General features: G+C 40.3%; 1 protein-coding gene across 1 annotated transcript; it reads left to right on the top strand.

Annotated features, from left to right (window-relative positions):
* Positions 1-16,119: 16,119 nt before the first annotated feature.
* Positions 16,120-21,274, top strand: LOC307271293 (hatching enzyme 1.2-like; the record flags this gene model as incomplete). The annotated part of the gene is made up of 8 exons (XM_080053702.1): positions 16,120-16,161; positions 16,617-16,644; positions 16,877-16,915; positions 17,538-17,669; positions 18,350-18,467; positions 18,846-18,910; positions 20,362-20,443; positions 21,148-21,274. The coding sequence occupies 8 exons, from the start codon at positions 16,120-16,122 to the stop codon at positions 21,272-21,274; spliced, it is 633 nt and encodes a 210-aa protein (XP_079909828.1).
* Positions 21,275-21,374: the final 100 nt, after the last annotated feature.

Below are 21,374 nucleotides of genomic sequence, written 5' to 3'. Positions count from 1 at the left end.
GGCCTAAGTCATATTTTCAAGTTGTTCAGAAAACAGAAAAAACTGAACCATAGAGTATATGATATTTATGAATCATTTAAAACAAAAAGGTTGTGACAATAGATGACTATTGATATACAAATAAGGATGTCAGTCAATTGTGTAACATGAAAGGATAAAATGACTTAGGCCAATTTATGAACATGCCTTTGCGATTTACACAATTTTGAACCTGACTTGGGCCAAATTAATTCTGGGATAAGTAAGGCAAAACAGTAGCCTGGAAATCCATACCCTGATATCTTGAACGATAGAGGGTGTGGCCACGATCAATAGTAATTTCCAACTCAAGGGGCGGCTCCTACTCGTGCATTTCAAATGCCACTGCACGCAGTTGGATAGCACTACAACCAATCAGAGCGATGCACAAGGTGACGTAAGCTGTTAAACTGTTAAATTAAACGTTTGCCGTTGTCGGTCGGCAAAACAGAACATTCCACTTACTTGCTAATGAAAGATTTGAGTGCCGTCTTCCAAATCGTTAAGGGTCGAGGCCAAAGCAGTCTCAAACTCGCACAACATATCCGCAGCCATCTTTGATGTTTACTATCACGGCTTCGACGTCGCATGCACGTCACCAATGACGGATTACCGCATGGGCAAAGTGGGCACATGTCCAGGGCCCTGGCCAATAGGGGGGCCCTTGATTTTTTTTTTTTTTTTGTAATTAAAAAAATTGACGGGGGTTTCCCCCCCCCCTCCTCCCCTGGGAATGGGTCGTAAAAAGTCGGGTCGTTTAATATTCGGGGTCTTATATTCGGCCGGGACCAGCGTGTGCGCGCTTGGAGAGAGAACGATGTGTCTAGAGAAAAAAAGGCACGGGAAATGGCCAAAGAGCTCCACATCCCCGCACTGAAATCAAATTATGGTGCGAGTCAACGTGTCAGGGGCACGAATCGGCACAGCGATCGACATACAGTGGCTTTTCTGCTGTGGCAGTTGTAGTGAGGAGAGTTTGCCAAGTGCGCGGTGCTTTTACGCACCAACACTGCTTCCGTAATGTTCAGATTTTATAGATTGCATCAAAGCCCTTAGGACAATAAGAATGAGATCGCTTTTTTTAACCGATGTCCATGCTTAGGTGGTGATTATATTAACTGTGTCGGCTGTGTCACTTTACAGTTAGTCGGCAGTGAGATTGGGGATTGGGGTATCCAGGCTCGGGACATGCAATCGGATCGCGGAGCCTGTCACCCGCCTGTCCCCTCGACACCCGTTAACGTGCAGGAATACCCTTTGATCAATTAGTCTTAAACCACAGTGTGTCTGCACGGCGGCTCACACTGGCACGGTCTCACTGTGAACGACACCAACACAGCGTTTCACCGGGTGACGCGCTGCTTCGCTCAGACATTGAGTGTAGGCTCCGAGGGGGGCAAGGGTGGGCCAAAAAGCAGGCGCAGAGATCTTACAATGGCAAAAAATTCTGCTCGCGCGCTTAGCGAGTGCTCGCATCTTCGGTGTCTCTGCCCTAATCTAACTGTCTAGTAGGCTCAGGCGCAAAGAGTCTCTTTCTCTTGCGCAGCACCAGAGAGCTTTTATAGAATTGTATTTCGCTCTCTCTCTCTCTCTCTAGGCTGCGCACTGCATTATAATGTGTGTGATTGTGGATTGCACGGTGTGCTAGTGCGTGTATTTGCGTGTTGGTAGGGGTCCATGGCAGGTTTGTGTCCAGGGCCCGTGGTCATGTTAATCCGTCCTTGCACGTCACTGTCGTCATCCGGTTAGGTCCTCCCCAGAGTACCATATAAAGGGCTCTGGCGCGCCCATATTAGATAGAACCAATTGAAACGTGAGACCCAGATTTCTGGTCTTCTTGATAAAGCTTCAACGGAGCGTGGCCAGACCAACAGGCGCAGCAAATTTAATTTGCCAGCGCCTAGTGGCAGGTCTGGAAATGCCAGGCTAGCAAAACAGTGCATTTCTTTTTTTTCCCCAACTACTGTAACATACCATGAGGAAGGGTATGCCACAAACATTTGAATATGCTAGTGGAGTACACATAAACTCATGAGACAGAGGGAAGTTTGGCTGTGAATGGCACCATTAATCCACTCTACCGACACAAGACTACAGACTCGGCACCCCACAGCTCTCATGATAATCAACAGAGACTTCAATCATGTCTCCCTCTCCAAAACTCTGACCAGCTTCACACAGTATGTGAAATGTAAAACCAGAGGAAATACAATCCTGGACTTGCTTTATGCCAATGTGAGGGAGGCATACAGCTCCTCTCCCCTCCCACCCCTTGGCCAGTCTGACCACAACCTGATACACCTTACACCTGTGTACAAGCCTGTAGTAAGCAAGCAGCCGGCTATCACCAGGACTGTGAAGGTGTGGTCTAGAGAGGCTGAGGAGGCCCTGCAGGACTGCTGCCAGAGAACAGACTGGTATCTGTTCCTGGAGGACCACACAGAGGACATTGAGGGACTCTCCCATTGCATTACAGATTATCAGGTTCTGTGAGGACAGCGTTGTACCCATCAAGAAGGTCCACTGTTTTCCTAACAACAAACCCTGGATCAATAACGTACTCAACAGGAAGAACAGGGCTTTCATGGCAGGAGACAGAGAGGGGGTAAAATCAGTTCAGAAGGAACTGAGAAGGGAACTAAGGGCGGCCAAAAACAGCTATAAGGAGAGGCTGCCCCTCTCCCCCTCCCTTTTCCCCTCCTCCCCCCCTTGTTACCAGTCGTGTCATCACATCAAGCCAGGTGAGGCGGGAGCTATCTAAGCTCCAGAGGAATAAGGCAGTGGGTCCGGACAACATCAATCCCAAGGTGCTTAAAGCGTGTGCCGGACAGCTTGCTGGAGTGTTCCAACACCTCTTCAACCTTTCCCTGAGGCTGAAGAAGGTGCCCCAGTTGTGGAAGCCCTCCTGCATTGTTCCTGTGCCTAAGATAGCTCGCCCCAGCTCTCCCAACGATTACAGGCCAGTGGTGCTGATCTCACACATAATGAAGACCTTCGAAAGACTCACCTTAAGCCCCAGATGTGTGACTCCATGGACCCACTGCAGTTTGCGTACCAGGCCCAACTCAGCGTGGCCGGTGCCATCATTTACCTGCTGCACAGGGCTTACTCACACCTGGAGAAGCCGGGGAGCTCAGTGAGAGTCATGTTCTTCGACTTCTCCAGTGCGTTCAATACCATCCAGCCTCTCCTGCTTGAGAAGAAGCTCTCAGCAATGCAGGTACACCCCGACATGGTTGCCTGGATTGGTGACTACCTTTCCAGCAGGCCACAGTACGTGCGGCTGCAGAGCGGCCTGTCAGATGTTGTGATGAGCAACACTGGCGCACCCCAAGGAACAGTACTTTCACCCTTCCGCTTTACCATCTACACCTCTGACTTCAGCTTCAACTCTGGAACTTGCCATCTCCAGAAATTCTCAGACGACTCCTCCATCGTGGGCTGCATCAGTGAGGACAGGGAGGACGAGTACAGAGGTGTGGTGGAGGACTTTGTCAGATGGTCAGAGGAGAACCACCTCCAACTCAACATCGGCAAGACCAAGGAGCTGGTGGTGGACTTCCGCCGGAAGAGGTAGCCCCCAACCCCTATTACCATCCAGGGGGTTGAAATAGAGACGGTGGATTCGTATAAATTCCTTGGAGTACACATCAACAATAAACTGGACTGGTCAGACAACACAGAGGCCCTCTACCGGAAGAGTCAGAGCAGACTCTTCTTCCTCAGGAGGCTCAGGTCGTTTGACGTGTGTGGCAGGCTACCAAGGACATTTTATCTGTCTGTGTCCTTCCACTGCTGCTTGGCTGTTTTTGCAACAAACACATTTCTCCTACGGGGATTAATAAAGTCGTATCTTATCTTATCTTATTTTATTAATGCACACAATAAGGGTGCATTCATCAATGGTTATTTAATGCTTAATAAGCATTAATTAATGGTTATTTAATGCCCTTCCAACCCGGAGCCCGCAGTACTGCGTTCTGGTCACGCAGCATTGCGTTACTTGACGCAGCATAGAAACTAGAGCGGGGCCAACTTCGCCGACAGTGTGTGTCGAAAGTACTGGCTTAAAGCTATATGTCAGTCTTTGTTTCATTTAAATTGACCCAGTATAACCAGAGATATAATGGTTTGAAGTTGATACATATCTATTTTATTTTCGCGGGCTCAAAAGTATGAGAATTCGATGGTCGCGGCCATTATTTTGTCATTTTACGATCAGAAAATTATGCCGGAAACTAGTTCCTACTCAACAGGCTGCATTTACCAGGGAGGGGAGGAGGAGGGGCAGGGGTTGGCGGAGTGATACGAAGCTACACCAAAAGAGACGAAGAAGAAGAGTGACAGGGGGCGGGAGCTGTGCGGCAGTCTCTCTATGCGAGAGAGAGACGAGGCTGCTAGCTAACAAAATTGACAGACGCGGAGGAAGATTGAGAGGTACTGAGAGGTTTGAAGATAGACTACTGAGAATGTTTTAGTCATATTGAAGAAAACTTTGAACGTGAGTCAAGCTATCAGCTTGTTCTTTGACATGAAGGAAGAGGACAGTTCATCCTCAGAGTCAAAGTATGACTATATGTAGGCTACATAAAGCCATTGTTGTCTGACTGAAGCACTGAGTACACACACAGCAGCCAGCCTTCATAACGTGTAGCCTACAGACACAGTAGCCTAATAATCTGTTCTTTAAATATACATGTCATATATGTATCCATATACTGTATGTTGTATTATATAGGTCTACCTAGGCCTAGCTTTTTTTAATAAAAAGGCATATATGAAAAAAATATGTTTTTTTTTCCTTTTTTTGTGGTTTGGGTCCATAATGTTCAAATATTATGTCAAATTGAAAAAAAAACTGGCAGGTAATGTAGGTAAAGTTTTACTGAAACAAAATATACCAAACACAGCAAGCTTAACATTTTTGTATGTGCCCTCTGTGTTATGATTGACAGAACTTTGAGGAATTTGGGGAAAACGCCTATGTATTCACCTGCTATTTGTTCATACAATTTGTATGAAGGTTGATGCCACCTCAATCAAACTTTTAAATTACCATAAAAACATTCCATGTATTTATTTTCAGCTTTCAAAAAAATTCAATATGAATGTTTGAGTTACCCATGGTAGCAATAATATATTTTTTAATCCGTTTTTACATTTATCATGTTGTTTTTGGTCCAATATGATCATTTATCATGTCAAAATGAAATAAATAACTATCAGGTCATATAGGTTAGGGTGTTCTGAACAAAAAGATACCAAACTTTGGCATGATAAACATTTCTTACTGTAGTTTAGTAGGGATTGATCAAAAGTATGCAAAACGGCCAAAATAGCCCTAGGGTTCAGAGGGTTAATAAGCATTTATCAATGCTAAGTTATTGTTTTATAAGCATCAACTTAAGCATCAGCATTAAAGGTGGGTTAAGCGGGTTGTCTTTGTTAAAATTCCCTAGCCTAGGCTGTGTATTAACAAGATTTTTGTCAGTGCTCACACAGTATGGACCGGTAGCAGATTGGGAGGAGATATTCACTGATGTTGACAAAAAGCGATTTGTCAACAAACATTCTGAATAATCATTTACCACACCTTTAACTTAACTGCTTAACTAAGATATTAAGCATGAACTAAGCATTACGTGAATAAGCATGGTAATTAAACATACACTTACTGTTTATGCTGATTAACCCCCTAACCCTAAACCTTATTGTAAATGTTTACCATATTTGGTTATAATTTCATATAAAATATATTTTTTTACAAACCACCGCCATTTTGAAACGCTTATAAAATTGCTTAAGTCACTCCGTCTAGTGACTTAGGCTAAATAAAATGGCCTAATTCACACTCTTGACATAGGCCATTACACTAAAGGGGTGGGATCAAATGATCTGTTCAACTGAGGATGCTGAGAGTTTTACCAGAGGTGAAAAGTGACTTAGGCCATTATTTGAAGAGGGTGACGATATTGATTTATTGTCAGTAAATTACTCCAGGTATAACTCATGTGTACTATATAACTTATGACTACAAAAAGTATACTTTTGAATGTTGAATAGCGTAGAAAGGCCTGCTCAGAAACTCATGTAGTAATAAAGTCTCCAGAATATAATTGTAGGTTATTGTTGGCTATGTCTACAGTCTGTCCTTTCTCCTAAAGCAAACAATCCAACATCAACACCCATTTGGCAATGTGATTGGTCGGTTGCCCTCCTTTGCATTAGTCTCTGCTCCATGGTTGTGGTTTTCTAGAGTCATATTTGGATGAGCCTTCATTGAACAAGATTAAATTATATGATTGTGAAGCAATGTAATCCCAGTGAAAAGCCTTGTACTTTTCTCAGAATAGAACAACGAGACAAAGACTCATAACTTTAAAACCCTTTCATGCATGAATTATGATATCCTTAGTCTGGATTTTCTTCTCAAGTGATTTTATACTTCTTTAGGCATGAAAAGAAAAAATATAACTTCATTTTTTTTAAACACACATTTTTCAGAGAGTTTTACACATGTCCACTCGGGTGGACTCCATGCGTTTTGAGTTCTCAACTTTGCACTTATTTATTTAACAAAACAGTGAAAAAATATATTATCTGAAAACTATAAAATAATATATATTTTCAATGCCTGTTCACATATATTAACATATTCCAATACTTCAATCAGAGCACAGCAGCACAGCACAGCAGAGCAGCAGCACAGCACAGCACAGCAGAGCAGAGCAGAGCAGAGCAGGCCAGGCCAAGGCCTTTCCACCATCAGCCTGCTCCAGCAGGCTAAGTCAAGGCCTTTCCACCATCAGCCTGCTCCAGCAGGCTAAGCCAAGGCCTTTCCATCATCAGCCTGCTCCAGCAGCACAGCAGAGCAGCAGCACAGCAGGCCAGGCAAAGCTAAGGCCCCTCTACCATCAGCTAGCTCCAACAGGCCAGGTAAGGCTTTCCACCACCAGCCTGCTTCAGCAGGCTAGGCCAAGGCCTTTCCACCACCAGCCTGCTCCAACAGGCCAGGCTAAGGCCCATCCAGCTCCAGCCAACTCCAACAGGCCTGGCTAAGGCCCATCCAGCTCCAGCCAGCTCCAGCAGGCTAGGACAAGGCCCATCCACCACCACCAGCCAGCTCCAGCAGGCTAGGACAAGGCCCATCCACCACCACCAGCCAGCTCCAGCAGGCTAGGACAAGGCCCATCCACCACCACCAGCCAGCTCCAGCAGGCTAGGACAAGGCCCATCCACCACCACCAGCCAGCTCCAGCAGGCTAGGACAAGGCCCATCCACCACCACCAGCCAGCTCCAGCAGGCTAGGACAAGGCCCATCCACTACCACCAGCCAGCTCCAGCAGGCTAGGACAAGGCCCATCCACCACCACCAGCCAGCTCCAGCAGGCTAGGACAAGGCCCATCCACCACCACCAGCCAGCTCCAGCAGGCTAGGACAAGGCCCATCCACCACCACCAGCCAGCTCCAGCAGGCTAGGACAAGGCCCATCCACCACCACCAGCCAGCTCCAGCAGGCTAGGACAAGGCCCATCCACCACCAGCCACCTCCAGCAGGCTAGGACAAGGCCCATCCACTACCACCAGCCAGCTCCAGCAGGCTAGGACAAGGCCCATCCACTACCAGCCAGCTCCAGCAGGCTAGGACAAGGCCCATCCACCACCACCAGCCAGCTCCAGCAGGCTAGGACAAGGCCCATCCACTACCACCAGCCAGCTCCAGCAGGCTAGGACAAGGCCCATCCACTACCACCAGCCAGCTCCAGCAGGCTAGGACAAGGCCCATCCACTACCAGCCAGCTCCAGCAGGCAGCAACAAACAGGCTTCACCAGGTCAGTGTTGCAAGTGTGTTTATTGCGGCAATATGGTCACTAAAGAGATTAAGAAGGACATAGAGGAATTAAAAGCTTCCTTGAACATAATGGGGGACGAATTGGCAACCATAAACAAACAGCAGCGTACTATAATTAATCTGATGAGTGAAATCAAGGCTCTTAAGATGGTAAATGAGGACCAGCAGAACAAGATAAACTCTTTGGAAACACGTGTATCTGACTTAGAGCAGTATACGCGTATGAATGACGTAATTATAACTGGACTAGTGATCAAGCCACGGTCTTATGCCCGGGCCCTGAATGGGGATGTGAGTGAGGTGGACAGTGCTGGCCATGATGATTCAGCTGAGGCTCAGGTAACAGCCTTCCTCCATGACAAACAGATAGCTATCGACAGACGCAACATTGAAGCTTGCCACATCATCCCAACAAAAAACCAAAAAGACAAACATGTTGTCATTGTTCGCTTTCCTAACAGAAAGCACAAAATTGACCTGCTCAGGCAGGGCCGCCGATTGAAGGGCACAAATGTCTATATAAATGACCATCTCACAAAAAGAAATGCAGATATTGCAAGACAGGCAAGGGTCATGAAGAAGCAGGGGAAAATTCAGGCCACTTGGACCTCTAACTGTAAAGTGTTTGTTAAATTGAATGGCATACCTGAACAGGCTAAAGTTCTGTGCATCTGGAGCATTGATCAACTAGACAAGTTAGGTAGTTCCTAAACAAAATCCTGCTGGGTATGAGTTTATTGTGTCTCTGGTGTGTGGGTATTGTTCTAAATGCTAATGACAGATTCTGTGGATGACTACTTGCACCCATTCAGAAATATTGATGATGCTGAGTTTTTAGACAATGATAATGTTGGGGGAGACTGCGAATATAATCTTTATAGCAAATATGAACATTTAAATTTTGCAAACTTTGACCACACGGAGCACAAAATGTATGAGGTTTGTAATGAAATTGATCCTGAAAACCACTTTTATAATAACATAAACAACAATTGTGAATACTACTCTGACGAACAATTTAAAAATGTAAGAAGGGGTACTACTTTCTCTATTATACACTTCAACAGTAGAAGTCTCTACAAAAATTTTACCAAAATCAAGGATTACCTGTGCCAATTTAATAAATTTAATGTAATTGCTGTATCTGAGACTTGGCTTGATGATGAGAAAGGTCATAATGTGGAAATGGAGGGATACGAGCTGTTTACATCTAACAGGACAAACAAAAAAGGAGGAGGAGTTGCACTATATGTTGACACAGCTCTAAGATGTACCATGCTTAAAAGCATGACAATAAACATAGATGATATTCTTGAATCCTTAACTATAGAAATTACAGTAGAAAAATCCAAAAATATAATTATTAGCTGTGTGTATAGAACACCTGGATCCTGTCTAGCCACTTTCACTTGTAAATCAGAAGCAATGTTTGCTAACCTAAACCACAATAAGGTCCATATTATATGTGGAGATTTTAATATTGATCTGCTTAATCCCCATGGAAATAATAACACAATTGATTTTATCAATACAATGTATAGTAATAGTCTATTTCCTGTTATTACAAAACCAAGTAGAATAACAAAAGACACAGCCACATTGATAGATAATATTTTCATAAATACAATAGCAAGTCAAGTGACAGCTGGACTCCTTATAAATGACATAAGCGATCATCTTCCTGTTTTTGCAATCTTTCAAAATCTTCTTGAGGTGGAAAATATAAAAAAGAACCACACCCATCAGCTGACTCGATGTAGAACACCAGAAGCCATCGCTGCCCTTAGGATGGACTTAAGCACACAGACTTGGAATCAGGTCTATGCAACTGAAGACCCTAATCAAGCCTATGAGGCCTTTCTGTCGACTATACTTAAGCTATATGATAAACACTGTCCAATAAGAAAGACTGCTACCAGAAGAAAATATAGACATGATAAGCCATGGATTACTAAAGGTATAGAAAATGCCTGTAAAAAGAAAAATTTACTTTACAGGATATTCTTAAAACAAAGAACAAAAGATGCTGAAAATAAATATAAGGCATACAAAAATAAATTAATACGAATTATTAGATTTCATAGGAAGGAATATTACCATAGGCTACTGGAACAGCAAAGGAGTAACATCCAAGGGACATGGAACATTTTAAATAGCATAATCAAAAAAGGCACTGGCAAAAATGATTATCCAACGTACTTTACTAAAGAGAATATAACCATGGATAAATCAAAGGAAATTGCAAATGAATTCAATAATTTCTTTGTAAAAGTTGGATCTAACCTAGCCACAGAGATTGTAGAGCAGAGAGACAAGGAAGGATTGGATGTAAACATTATCAGAAGGAATCCAAATTCCATTTGTATCTACAATGTAAATGAAAATGAAATTCTTGATATTGTAAATACATTCAAAAACAAAAAGTCTACTGACTTTGCTAATTTAGATATGATGCTAGTAAAAAACATAGTTGATTGCATAGTAACACCATTCACTTATATCTGCAACCAATCTTTCCTCACAGGAATTTTCCCAAATGCAATGAAAACTGCTAAAGTAATTCCAATCTTCAAAAGTGGAGACAGACATCAATTCACAAACTATAGACCAATCTCTCTGCTCTCACAATTCTCAAAAATAATTGAAAAATTGTTTGTTACAAGATTAGATAATTTTATAGAGAAGCATCATCTATTGAGCGACCACCAGTACGGTTTCAGAAGCAATATGTCCACCTCAATGGCAGTGATGGAGCTGGTTGAAGGGATATCTACTGCAATAGACAACAGGGAATATACAGTTGGGGTTTTTATCGACCTAAAGAAGGCTTTCGACACAATTGACCATGGTATACTCTTGGAAAAAATGGAAAGATATGGTGTAAGAGGCATTGCTCATAACTGGCTTAAAAGTTACCTTGATGATAGAGACCAATATGTGCATATGTATAATGTAGACTCTGACTTGCAAAAAGTAACGCATGGGGTCCCACAGGGCTCTGTGCTGGGTCCTAAACTTTTTATTATGTACATTAATGATTTATGTGACGTCTCAAAATTACTAAAGTGTGTTTTGTTTGCGGATGACACCAGTTTGCACTGCTCTGGAAAAGACCTTGAGCAGCTCCTGGATGCAGTGGAAAACGAATTAACAATTCTAAAGAAGTGGTTTGACATTAATAAGCTGTCTTTGAACCTAAAAAAAACAAAATTTATCATCTTTGGCAATAAGAAAATTAATGAACAGGCTAAACTTAAGATTAATGATGTTGAAATTGAGCGTGTAAATGAAAATATTTTTTTGGGAACCATAATCGATAATAAACTTAACTGGAAACCACAGATAAATAATATAAAATCAAAAATATCAAAAACCATTGCAATATTGTATAAAATGAAAAATATTTTAAATCAGAACTCACTATATATATTGTATTGCTCCCTCATTCTTCCTTACATCACTTACTGTGTTGAGGTATGGGGTAACGCATATAAAACAAACATCAACCAAATTTTTTTACTGCAAAAAAAAGCCATAAGAATTGTAAATCATGCTAACTATTATGCACCAACAAATCCTCTTTTCATTAAACTCCACGCCTTGAAATTAGAAGATCTAGCTGTCCTTAGAACGGCAGTTGTAATGTACAAGGCACATCACAGAACACTTCCGCACTGCATCCAGGAGCTGTTTGGGGCTAGAGATGGTCACTACCAATTAAGAGGCGCACATATGTTTAGAAGTGCAGGGGCAAGAACGGACACTAAGAGTAGGTGCATTTCCGTTAAAGGTATCAACCTATGGAACCAATTGGACTGTGAACTAAAAACGTGCAACTCTATTAAAAAATTCAAAAGGAATTTCAAAACCAAGGTAATAGAAAGATATAAAGCGTCATTATGACTTTGTTTTTGCTTTGTTTTATTTTTTTAGTTTTTTTTGTTGTTTTTCTTTTTTTCGAATTATTATATTGTATTATGTGTTGTGTTATATTATGTTATCTTATCTTATGTTGTATTCATAGTAAATAATGTTTATAGTATATTATATTCATATTTAAGGTATATTTATAATATTGTGTCATCTTATGTTAGATTGTATTATGTTATATTGTATCGTATTATATTATATTATGTTCTGTTATGTTATGCTATGTTGTGTAAGCGTAGAAAATGATATATTTTAGAGGTTAAAATATGAATATATATATTATATTTTTAGTGTATTATATTTATAGTATTATATTATATTATATTGAATTATGTCATATTATATCTTGTTGTATTGTATTATATTATATTGCGTATTTGCAGAGTTATATATTTGTAAACGTTAAAAAAAAAAATATATATATATATATATAGTATATATACAGTATATGTATTTTTCTTTTATATATATAATTAATAATGGTAAATGAAGGTGTTAATAATGAACTTACTATTATTGTAAAAAGGGTCGGCATAATAAGCCTCGGCTTCAGCCTAGACCTTTTCGGCCATTATTTTTTTTTTTTTTTTTTTTATTTTTTTTTTTTTATTGATCGCATGTGATGTGCTTTGATGGACCGAAATAAATATTTTTACTACTACTACTACTAATCTAATGCAAAAGCGTGGAATAATTTTTTCAATCAAAATGTTCTATGAAAATAACATAACTTTTTCCTTGATTCTCCAATTTCTCTTTTGCATGTGTAATTCAGTAATACAGCCTACTGACTTGTACATCACATCATCAAAGCTATTGTTATATGAAAATTGGCATCATAGTGACACCAACTGTTTTACACATAATGGAATAATCTGGAAAAAATGTTTTTTTTACACAAATACTTCAAGTTGCATTCTAATAACATAAATCAATTGATTTAAAACCAAAAAGTTACAGCAAAGTAAGCTTTTTCAAGCACAACACATCTGCAGTCATAGTATTTATTGAAGTCGGTGATGCATAGTGGACAGGTGATTAAACATAATTTCCTCCCAATGTAAAATCAATAATTGGAAATTTTAACAACTATATGACTCCTAAGATGTTACTTGATGTTGCCATATTTTAGCTCTCCTATTTTAGAAGTATTTACAGGATATTCCTGAGCTACACAACTTTTCTGCTCCCTGTCGGCCATCTTGGTTTTGACTAATTGTGGCTGCTCTTACAATGGTTGGCCACTGGTTGGCAATGCATTGGATGACACACAAGAGTCCACTGTAGTGGCTAATATGCAACTAGGCGATCTACACCCATGCATATTCAAGAAAACAGCATTTGAATAGCTGTCCACTGTAGTGACCACTATGCGTGGAATTTGCTTAAAATTTGAAAGCATCTGTCTGCACTAGATTTATGAGTTTTGACACTACGGCCACATGGACATGGAAGAGCCGCACAGCAAATGTCATTTGGTTGTTCATACCAGGAGCACATTTCAACCTTATGCATTTAAAATGTTATTATGTGTTTCAAACAACTTTCCACACCTGCGGCGCCTATAAGATTCCCTCGCATCTCGTGGAAAAAATAGACCAGACTCCAAAGGTTTTGAAGTGAACTCAGGGTAAAAGTTTTAAATCCTTAGTTTGTATAACTCTAAAGTTGAAGTTAGTACTTTACATATGAATGATAAGTTATCTCAACCAGGCCTGCCCACACAAATGGCTGGGCCCCTGAAAACCTCCAGTCAATGGACCCCCCTTACCCATTACTCCTATCAACAATGAGTGTGAGTGCGCTCATCCCTCAATAAACACATACATGTATTTGTAGAGAGACTAACTATCTTATCAACCAGGGACAGTTGGGGGAGCAAGGGCTCATTATTATTATAAAATAGTAGCACATTTCTGACTTAGCCCAACATAGTACCTACCAATTTATTTTGATACCCTTACACTCACACAATTGTTTAACAGATCAACAGATTTCTACAAAATAATCAGTTCACACAGAGACCTTGTTCTTCTTTGGTATTCACTAAAGCTAACAGTTTTTTCACAATTTGCACATTTTCTATGCTACTAGTTTCTGGTAAGATACATTTACACTAATTGACTGCACCATATATTGCACTTTTTTGTATTTCTGCACATGACATTAAATCATTTGAAATCTGTTGGTGGTATTGTTGAAATAAATAACACTTAAATTATTCACACACAAATGAAAAAATGCGGTTCTCTACATGAATAACCAAACCAACCTACCCTCAAAACTATAAAGTTGGCCTATGTTTGGTTGCAACATTTAGGCTTAGTTCATTCTCCTCTCATCACTGCAAAAGCACTGAAATCATTACAAAAAAAGTTCTTAATCTTTGAACTCAAATCTGTTCCTTCAATCATTTCCAACTTCTATGTGCCTTGTGTCTTTCTTTGCATTAAGAACTTTTTTAGGTCTATTTTTATTTTTTATTTTTAGAAACAGTACAGAAAGCAGGACCTTGGTGGCTACGGCAATAATTAAAACAGGATGATGCTGCTCGTCAGCTTCATTTTGGTATGACCCGTCTGGTTGGTCAATTGGCCAGGTTTCTGAAAAACTGGTCAGACTTGGCTGGTCGTGTCAACCTGAAGACTTATGTCAAAGCCTTTAGAAGGTATAGTCCCCAAAACATTCTCTCTCCACAAAATTTACATTATGTGGAGAGAGAATTTAAACCTGTTTGTAGACTCAGGAAAATTACAGAGTAACTAATGTAGAAGAACTACAAAAGGTACCCAGTGTTTCCCCCAGCGCTTTATAGCTTTATAGCCAACAATTTTTTATTTTTTTTTAGTGCTGCACAATTAATGTACTAGCAAGCGCGATGTGCTTGCTAGTGATGTGCTTGCGATGTGCTTGCATGGTCATAACTGTGCGAAAGGCCGCAATTTGCGGTAAAAAGCATGTGTCTCCAAGCGTGTCTTGATCAGCTGCTCTGTGTCTGCGGCTTTGCGCGCGTGACCGTACCGCACTGCGCGCGACTACGGCATGTGCGCGGGAGAGTTAAACGAGCAGAAGCAAACCGACATTTAACTGGTGGCGATAATAAACGCAGTGCAGTTCTATGGGGATATTTTGCTGAACAGAAAGAAGTGCTCTGCAAAGCTAGAACAGTTTAAGACTCCACAACACAGTGGCAACACAACCTATTTATCAGCTCAGACAGGGCAGAGAAAAGTTTGATGAATGCATGAGAGTGATGGCCCAGGCAAGTTTCAGTAAGTGTTTACAGAAGTGCCACACTGTTACTGTCTTTGAAATGCATTTAGTCATTTTAAGGGGAAAACACATTGTATTTATTATTTCAACTATTGAGTTATTTTTCAAACAGTGTAGGCCAAGAAGATTTATTTTCAGAATCTTCAATGCTGCTTTATTTTTATGTTTTAAATTGGGAAATACATGTTCCAAAACGACCAATAACCTCTGTATTTAAAAAGAAATCAAGCAAGTAGGCTCAAAATAACCATTAATGAATTATAGGCTATCGCATCAATCGCAGCAATATCAAAACCCAATCTTGTCACCATTTGGCACACAAAGGGTTTATAGGATGGATTATGTTTGAAAGAGTTACACTCCGCTGTGCTCAATCGGAAACATTTTGAACATTTCTACTATTTTCTACTGCTTTTTAAATGGCCGTAAGTGGAGTAAGTGGCTCTGCGTAAACACCCAACTTTGAATAGATATTGACATAAATACCTAAAAATTAATTTTAGCTTAGTTAGGTTCTTGGCTTCCAAAGACCATGGGCCCCCCAAGTGGCTGGGCCCTAGAAAGCCTTCCCACTTTCTACCCCTTATGGGCGGCCCTGATCTCAACTAAATGCAATTAGTTAGCTCAAATGTTGTCAGTTTCTCTTCAAACTTAAGAATGATAGTTTTTGCCAAACCGTGCAGACAGTTCCAATGAAAAGTGTTTCAACTAATGATCTATTGTCACCAACAAGAATAGATAACATTTATGAGTCAGATGGTGAGATAAAAAACTAAATACTTTAGTTTTCTTTGTGTTAATGTCAAGCGCTTTAACACTCCATCAGTTTGTGTGAACAAGAACAATGTCCAAAGGGGAAAACATCTTCACACCTTGTATAGCAGGTTATATGGGAAGTGAATCAGTGCCAGCCTCTTTTTTACTGTAGAAGTGTTTGAGTGACAGCTTTACTAGCATTAGGTGGAGTCACACCCTGTGATCTCCTGTATATAAGAGCTGCTGCCTCCAGCATCAAGACAGGTCAACTCCTAACCATCGACGCCATGACTCCAGTCTTCATCATCATCGTCTGCCTCGCATTGACGGTAAGGACAGTTTTGAGATAATTCAGTTTGTTTCATGAGGTGAGTTGAATTTTTTTCATGAGCCTCTAAGCGAAGACACTGTAGGTAAATAGGGTATTTTTATTTATTTTTTACTTATACAAGTGCATCTAAGAAAATGATATCATGGAAAATGCATGGACATCAGAAATCCAGTATCTCAAAACAATAGAATAATATTTTTTTGTTGAATTAGTCTTGTGTAATATTCTTATATTTAAGGTGCTGGATTTTGGATTTCCAAGGTGTAAACAACAGATGAACCAATCCTTTTGTAATAACTTTCAGAATAGTGTTAAGAAGGATTATGGAAAGTAGTTGTAGTGGTAGAATTTGAGAGTTTTGGTTCAAAGTATTGAAAAAGCGTATGTTGAGATAATTCCTGTTATCAATTAAAGAGCATATGATCTTTAAAAAAAATTGCCTTTGTGTTGCAGAGTGCAGCTGGTAGTGTCGTCAAAAGAGGTGAGTTGAATTTTTTCAGTCCGTTTCTAATCAAACGTGACATTAATACGGAAAAGGATTAGGGCCACACATGAAAAAAAGTTAAAAAAAAAGTTCTGACTTTATTCTGAGAATTCTGAGATTAAAGTCAGAATTCTGAGAAAAATATATATTTATTTTTCATGTGTGGCCCTAATCCTCTTCCGTACATAAACGACTCCTGGTTTACGATGTTTTCTCTTTTTGCCTTCAGACGTCTTTGATGCAATCGCCGAAGCTAACGAGGGCACAGGTAAGCAAACATAATCAGTTAATTGTTAGGTCAATTTACTATTTGGTTTAAGCTTGTGAAATGTTGGGATTTGCTGAGTTTCCTATAAACATTTAAACTTGTAAAGACACATTATAGACCAAATACATCATTAAGAAATAATGAAGGCATCATCTATCATGGCATCAAACATGTCAAACTCTAGATTCACTATAGAAATACAAAAGTAAAGAAAACTCAAATGTTCAAGGTTACTGTCTTCACTAGATAGACAAAACAAACACCGTGGGTCAACATTTTGATTCTGAATTCAACAGTGTTAAAACTGTCTGAAAAACGTTCGGACTAAGTTTGCTGGGGGGGGGGACACCAGTTTGTAAACGCTTATTGAGAGATTCAGAGAGTTTTGTGGAGCTCATAGGCTTGATCAACATTGTATCAACGAATTGTGGATTAAGTGTAACTAACACTAATGTGAAAAAGTTATGCACTATAGCTTTAAAAGTTTACGTTTTGACCCTCACAACTCAAAGATATAGAGCAGACAGTTAACTTGAAATGTTGAGTCTTCCTAAATTTTAAATTTTTACAGTGTTCCTGCTGTGACTAGGAAATGGAAGTGTGTTTATATTTTGTTGTGTAGGAGCCAGACTGGTGGACGGCGACATCATGCCAAATCGTAGAAGGAACGCTCTCCCCTGCACGGCCGCAGGCTGCAAGTGGCCCAAGACTGGTCGCTACGTCTGGGTTCCCGTCAGCATCTCTCCAGCATACAGTAAGAAATACTAACTCTATAAGGACCAGCTTTGTTTGGTTCCAGTCACACAGGAAAAAGAGATGAAGGGGGTGAATCCTACCAATAATGATTTATAGCCATGGGCATAGGTTGTTTCAAAATGTTTTATTTTTTTTTTTTTTGTGGGGGGGGGGGGGGGGGCACATTAAGCAGAACATTTTGAACGTCAAACACTTCAGTCTTTATGTAGATACCCTTTGGTGAGTAAGCTGCAAAGGAAGTCAGTGTTGACAGCATCCCTTCTGTCACTTCTGCTTCATCCAAAAGCATCTGCTGAACATCCATAATATCTTCATCAGCTTGGAGTGAGTCCTGCTAGCGAGGTTGCCTTGCTTATACCAGATAACCTTCCTGTGTTGTCTGCCCCAGTGACTTGTCAATGGCCACTGAGTGGAAGGTTAAGATGGTACGGTCCACTTTAGGGGTGTGTGAAATTGTTGGGAAATACAGTATAGTTTCAGGTCAGAAGGAAATGTTTCCAACTTTCCACCCCCTGAACTGTTATCCGTACCTCTTTGGGGAGAAGGGGTTCTCTTTCATAATTCTTTTTAGGGGGACAAATATATCCTCTTCAGAATATTTGAATCTAGCTTATGTTTAAGCTTACACATTCCTGTGTTCACCAACTGAGATAAGAGATGAGAATTCTTTTTCTGCAGGCAGACAGGAGCGCAACAGAATCATTCAAGGACTGGAGACCTTCCAAGGACCCACCTGCATTCGCTTTCAGTGGCGCAGTAATCATACGGATTACCTCAACTTCATCTCAAGTACTGGGTATGAACACACACACACACACACACACACAATATTACTACAATTTAAAAGACACTGTAGGTGTCCAATAATGTAATATCTACAATCAAAGGAAAGGAACTAACTTATTATTTTGAAGATACTTGTCAGCTCTCAAATGTTCTTCAGAGAGCTCCTGAGTGTTTGTAGAAACAGTTTTTAAATTCAAATTCACTTTAATGTGTGTGTGTGTGTGTGTGTGTGTGTGTGTGTGTGTGTGTGTGTGTGCGTGTGTGTGTGTATCAGCTGTTGGTCCTACCTGGGTCGTCAGCGTGGCAGACAGGACATCTCCCTGCAGAAAAGAGGTTGTTTGAGCACGGACACGATCCAGCATGAAGTTTTCCACGCTCTGGGCTTCAGCCATGAGCAGAGTCGCTCCGACAGAGACGATTACGTCACCATCCTCTACAACAACATAAAGTCAGGTCAGCACACACACACAGACACCTTCATTTCACAGGCCCTGGGAAATAGAAGCAAAGTGGAAAGTGGGGAGGGTCCGGTCGACTACATACAGTATATACCAATCAATCGCAGCCCACATCCATTTTTCTAAGGGTTACACATGTAAACATTGTAATTTTACGGTTGTGTAACATTTAGACATTTTTGTAAATCACATAGTACAGGGCTGTACGCTTATTTTTTTAGGTGGTAGCACTGGTGCTAGCAAGCAAAAAAATTCAGTAGCACAAAAATAAATTTGGTAGCACACAAAGTATGATCGAAAACTTGCATAACCTTAACCCTTGCATTTTGCTCTAATCACCTTTGAGCATGTCATCTTGGTCTCATTTGAGATTAATATTATATTATATCCTAGTGTGTGCAGTAATAATTATGGAAAAATTAATAGGGGTGCACTGATAGCAATTTAGAAAAAATAATTTAACATGCCAATTGCAATTTTTTGCTGATTAAGAATTATTATTATTATAATGTCCTTCTGTTAATTAAAACCAAACTTTAAAACATTAAACATAGCCTATTAAATAAATAAGTATACATATTGGTACAATTTAGGATAAATTAAATAGGTTGTTGTGAATGTGTTGGGAGTAGCTTTTCAGTGGCCTATTTAAAACTGTGTTTAAATAGACTAGGCTACTGTTGACTGCTCGCTGCAGCTGAATGAGTTGCCTTTCAAGCTAGAAAAAAGCGCTAACTTCCTGTTATTATCGGCTTCAAAATAAAAGTCAACTCACGTTTGGCTAGTAACAGGCTTTTAATGTGAAGGCGCACAGGAAATGTTCTGTTTGTACACGCGCTAACTTAACTGCGGTAATGTGCCGTCTCCTTCCGGTAATTGCTGTAGGTGAAGTTTTTATACCTAGAATCGCTGCACGAGCATAGATCCCGAGGACACATATCTTTCACCAGCCAAAGTGGAGGGTGGACTCAATAACTTACTTGCCTAAGACTCATTTACCCGCAGTGTTAATGTAGAGCCCTCTAAGCAGTGTTGTGCAGCGCTCCTCTGTGTTTCAAAGACAGCCTCTCCTCATTAGCAAGCTGTCGCACGAGTGCGAATGGATTTGTATTCATCATCGCACGTGATCAATTTCAGTAGCAAATGCGATCAAAACTGTCGCACTGTACAGCCCTGCATAGGTGACATATGTTTAACAGTCTTGTGTGGCGTTTTCGATGGGGATTTAGCCATTTTACTGCCAACCTCTTCACAAGTTCCCCCCAGACAATTCTGCAAGGCCACCATTTCTCCTTCCTGGGCCAAGACCATTGTGATTGTTTCAACGAAATCCAAAACATGCCGGACCCTTTTTTCCCTTAATAGCAGAAATGAGAACTAACTGCTAGCTGTGGTTAGGTCTGGATGTGCGAGACTAACCCAGGACTGATCTCTCTTCCTTTGCAGGACGGGAACGTAACTTCCGGAAGAGAAGAACTAACAACTTGGGAACTGACTACGACTTTGACTCTATCATGCATTACAGCAGGTGAGTGTACAGTCAAGTTACAGTATATATCATCATGTATTACGCTACTCTTCTGTACAATGTTGTATTGATTTAAACAGAGATCAAACAAGAGCTATCAATAAGACTTCAGGTTAAACTAACTGTTGCCTAACGCCTATTTACACCGCAGGTGAATAGGATAGAACAACTTATAGATATCATCATGAAACTTTGCCAGTTGATTATTGACACTAAAACTATTAATTTTTGTATCAACATATTTTCAGAGATATTTGAATATGCAAACTTGTCAATATCTAACAAATGAATTTGAATTTTCATCTCTTTGAAAACCAAACCACTAGAAGTTGGATAAAGCCAGAGTTAAAACCTATAAATAAATGTTTCAACCTCGTGTTTTCAGAACATATTTTCGATAAAGCCTTTTTTCATTTTATAAATACAAAAATACCATGTCTACAATGTTAAGAAATTATTCTCAGCATTTTTTTTTAAAGACAAAATTGTCTAATAAATCAGACAATGAACAACATATGAACAAATCCTTCTGTTATAACCTTCAGAATAGTGCTAGTAAGGATAATGGAAAGTTTAGTTGATGTAAGCGCTTTAGAAGTTGAGGTTTTTTGATTTGATTTAAAGATCGTTGTATAGGATAAATATACAGACGCAAACCGACAAGGTATAGGTCTGTAAACAGGTTAATGTGTGTCCTCCTCCAGCCGTGCCTTCTCCAAAAATGGGAGTCCAACCATCATCGCAAAGATTAACCCGAACGCGAGACTCGGAACAGCCACCAGTATGACCGACAAAGACATCGCCCTCGTCAACCGGCTTTACGGATGCTAGGTGTGAAAACTAAAGATGGTGCTGTTAACACGTGGAAGAACACAGCACGAGCATCCCCCTGCTATGATCTTTGAAATATGATTATTTTAATCTAAGCCAG

This window comes from Ammodytes marinus, assembly GCF_949987685.1.
Source record: "Ammodytes marinus genome assembly, chromosome: 3".
NCBI classification, from domain to species: domain Eukaryota; kingdom Metazoa; phylum Chordata; class Actinopteri; order Uranoscopiformes; family Ammodytidae; genus Ammodytes; species Ammodytes marinus.
This window is presented reverse-complemented; position numbering and strand designations above follow the sequence as displayed.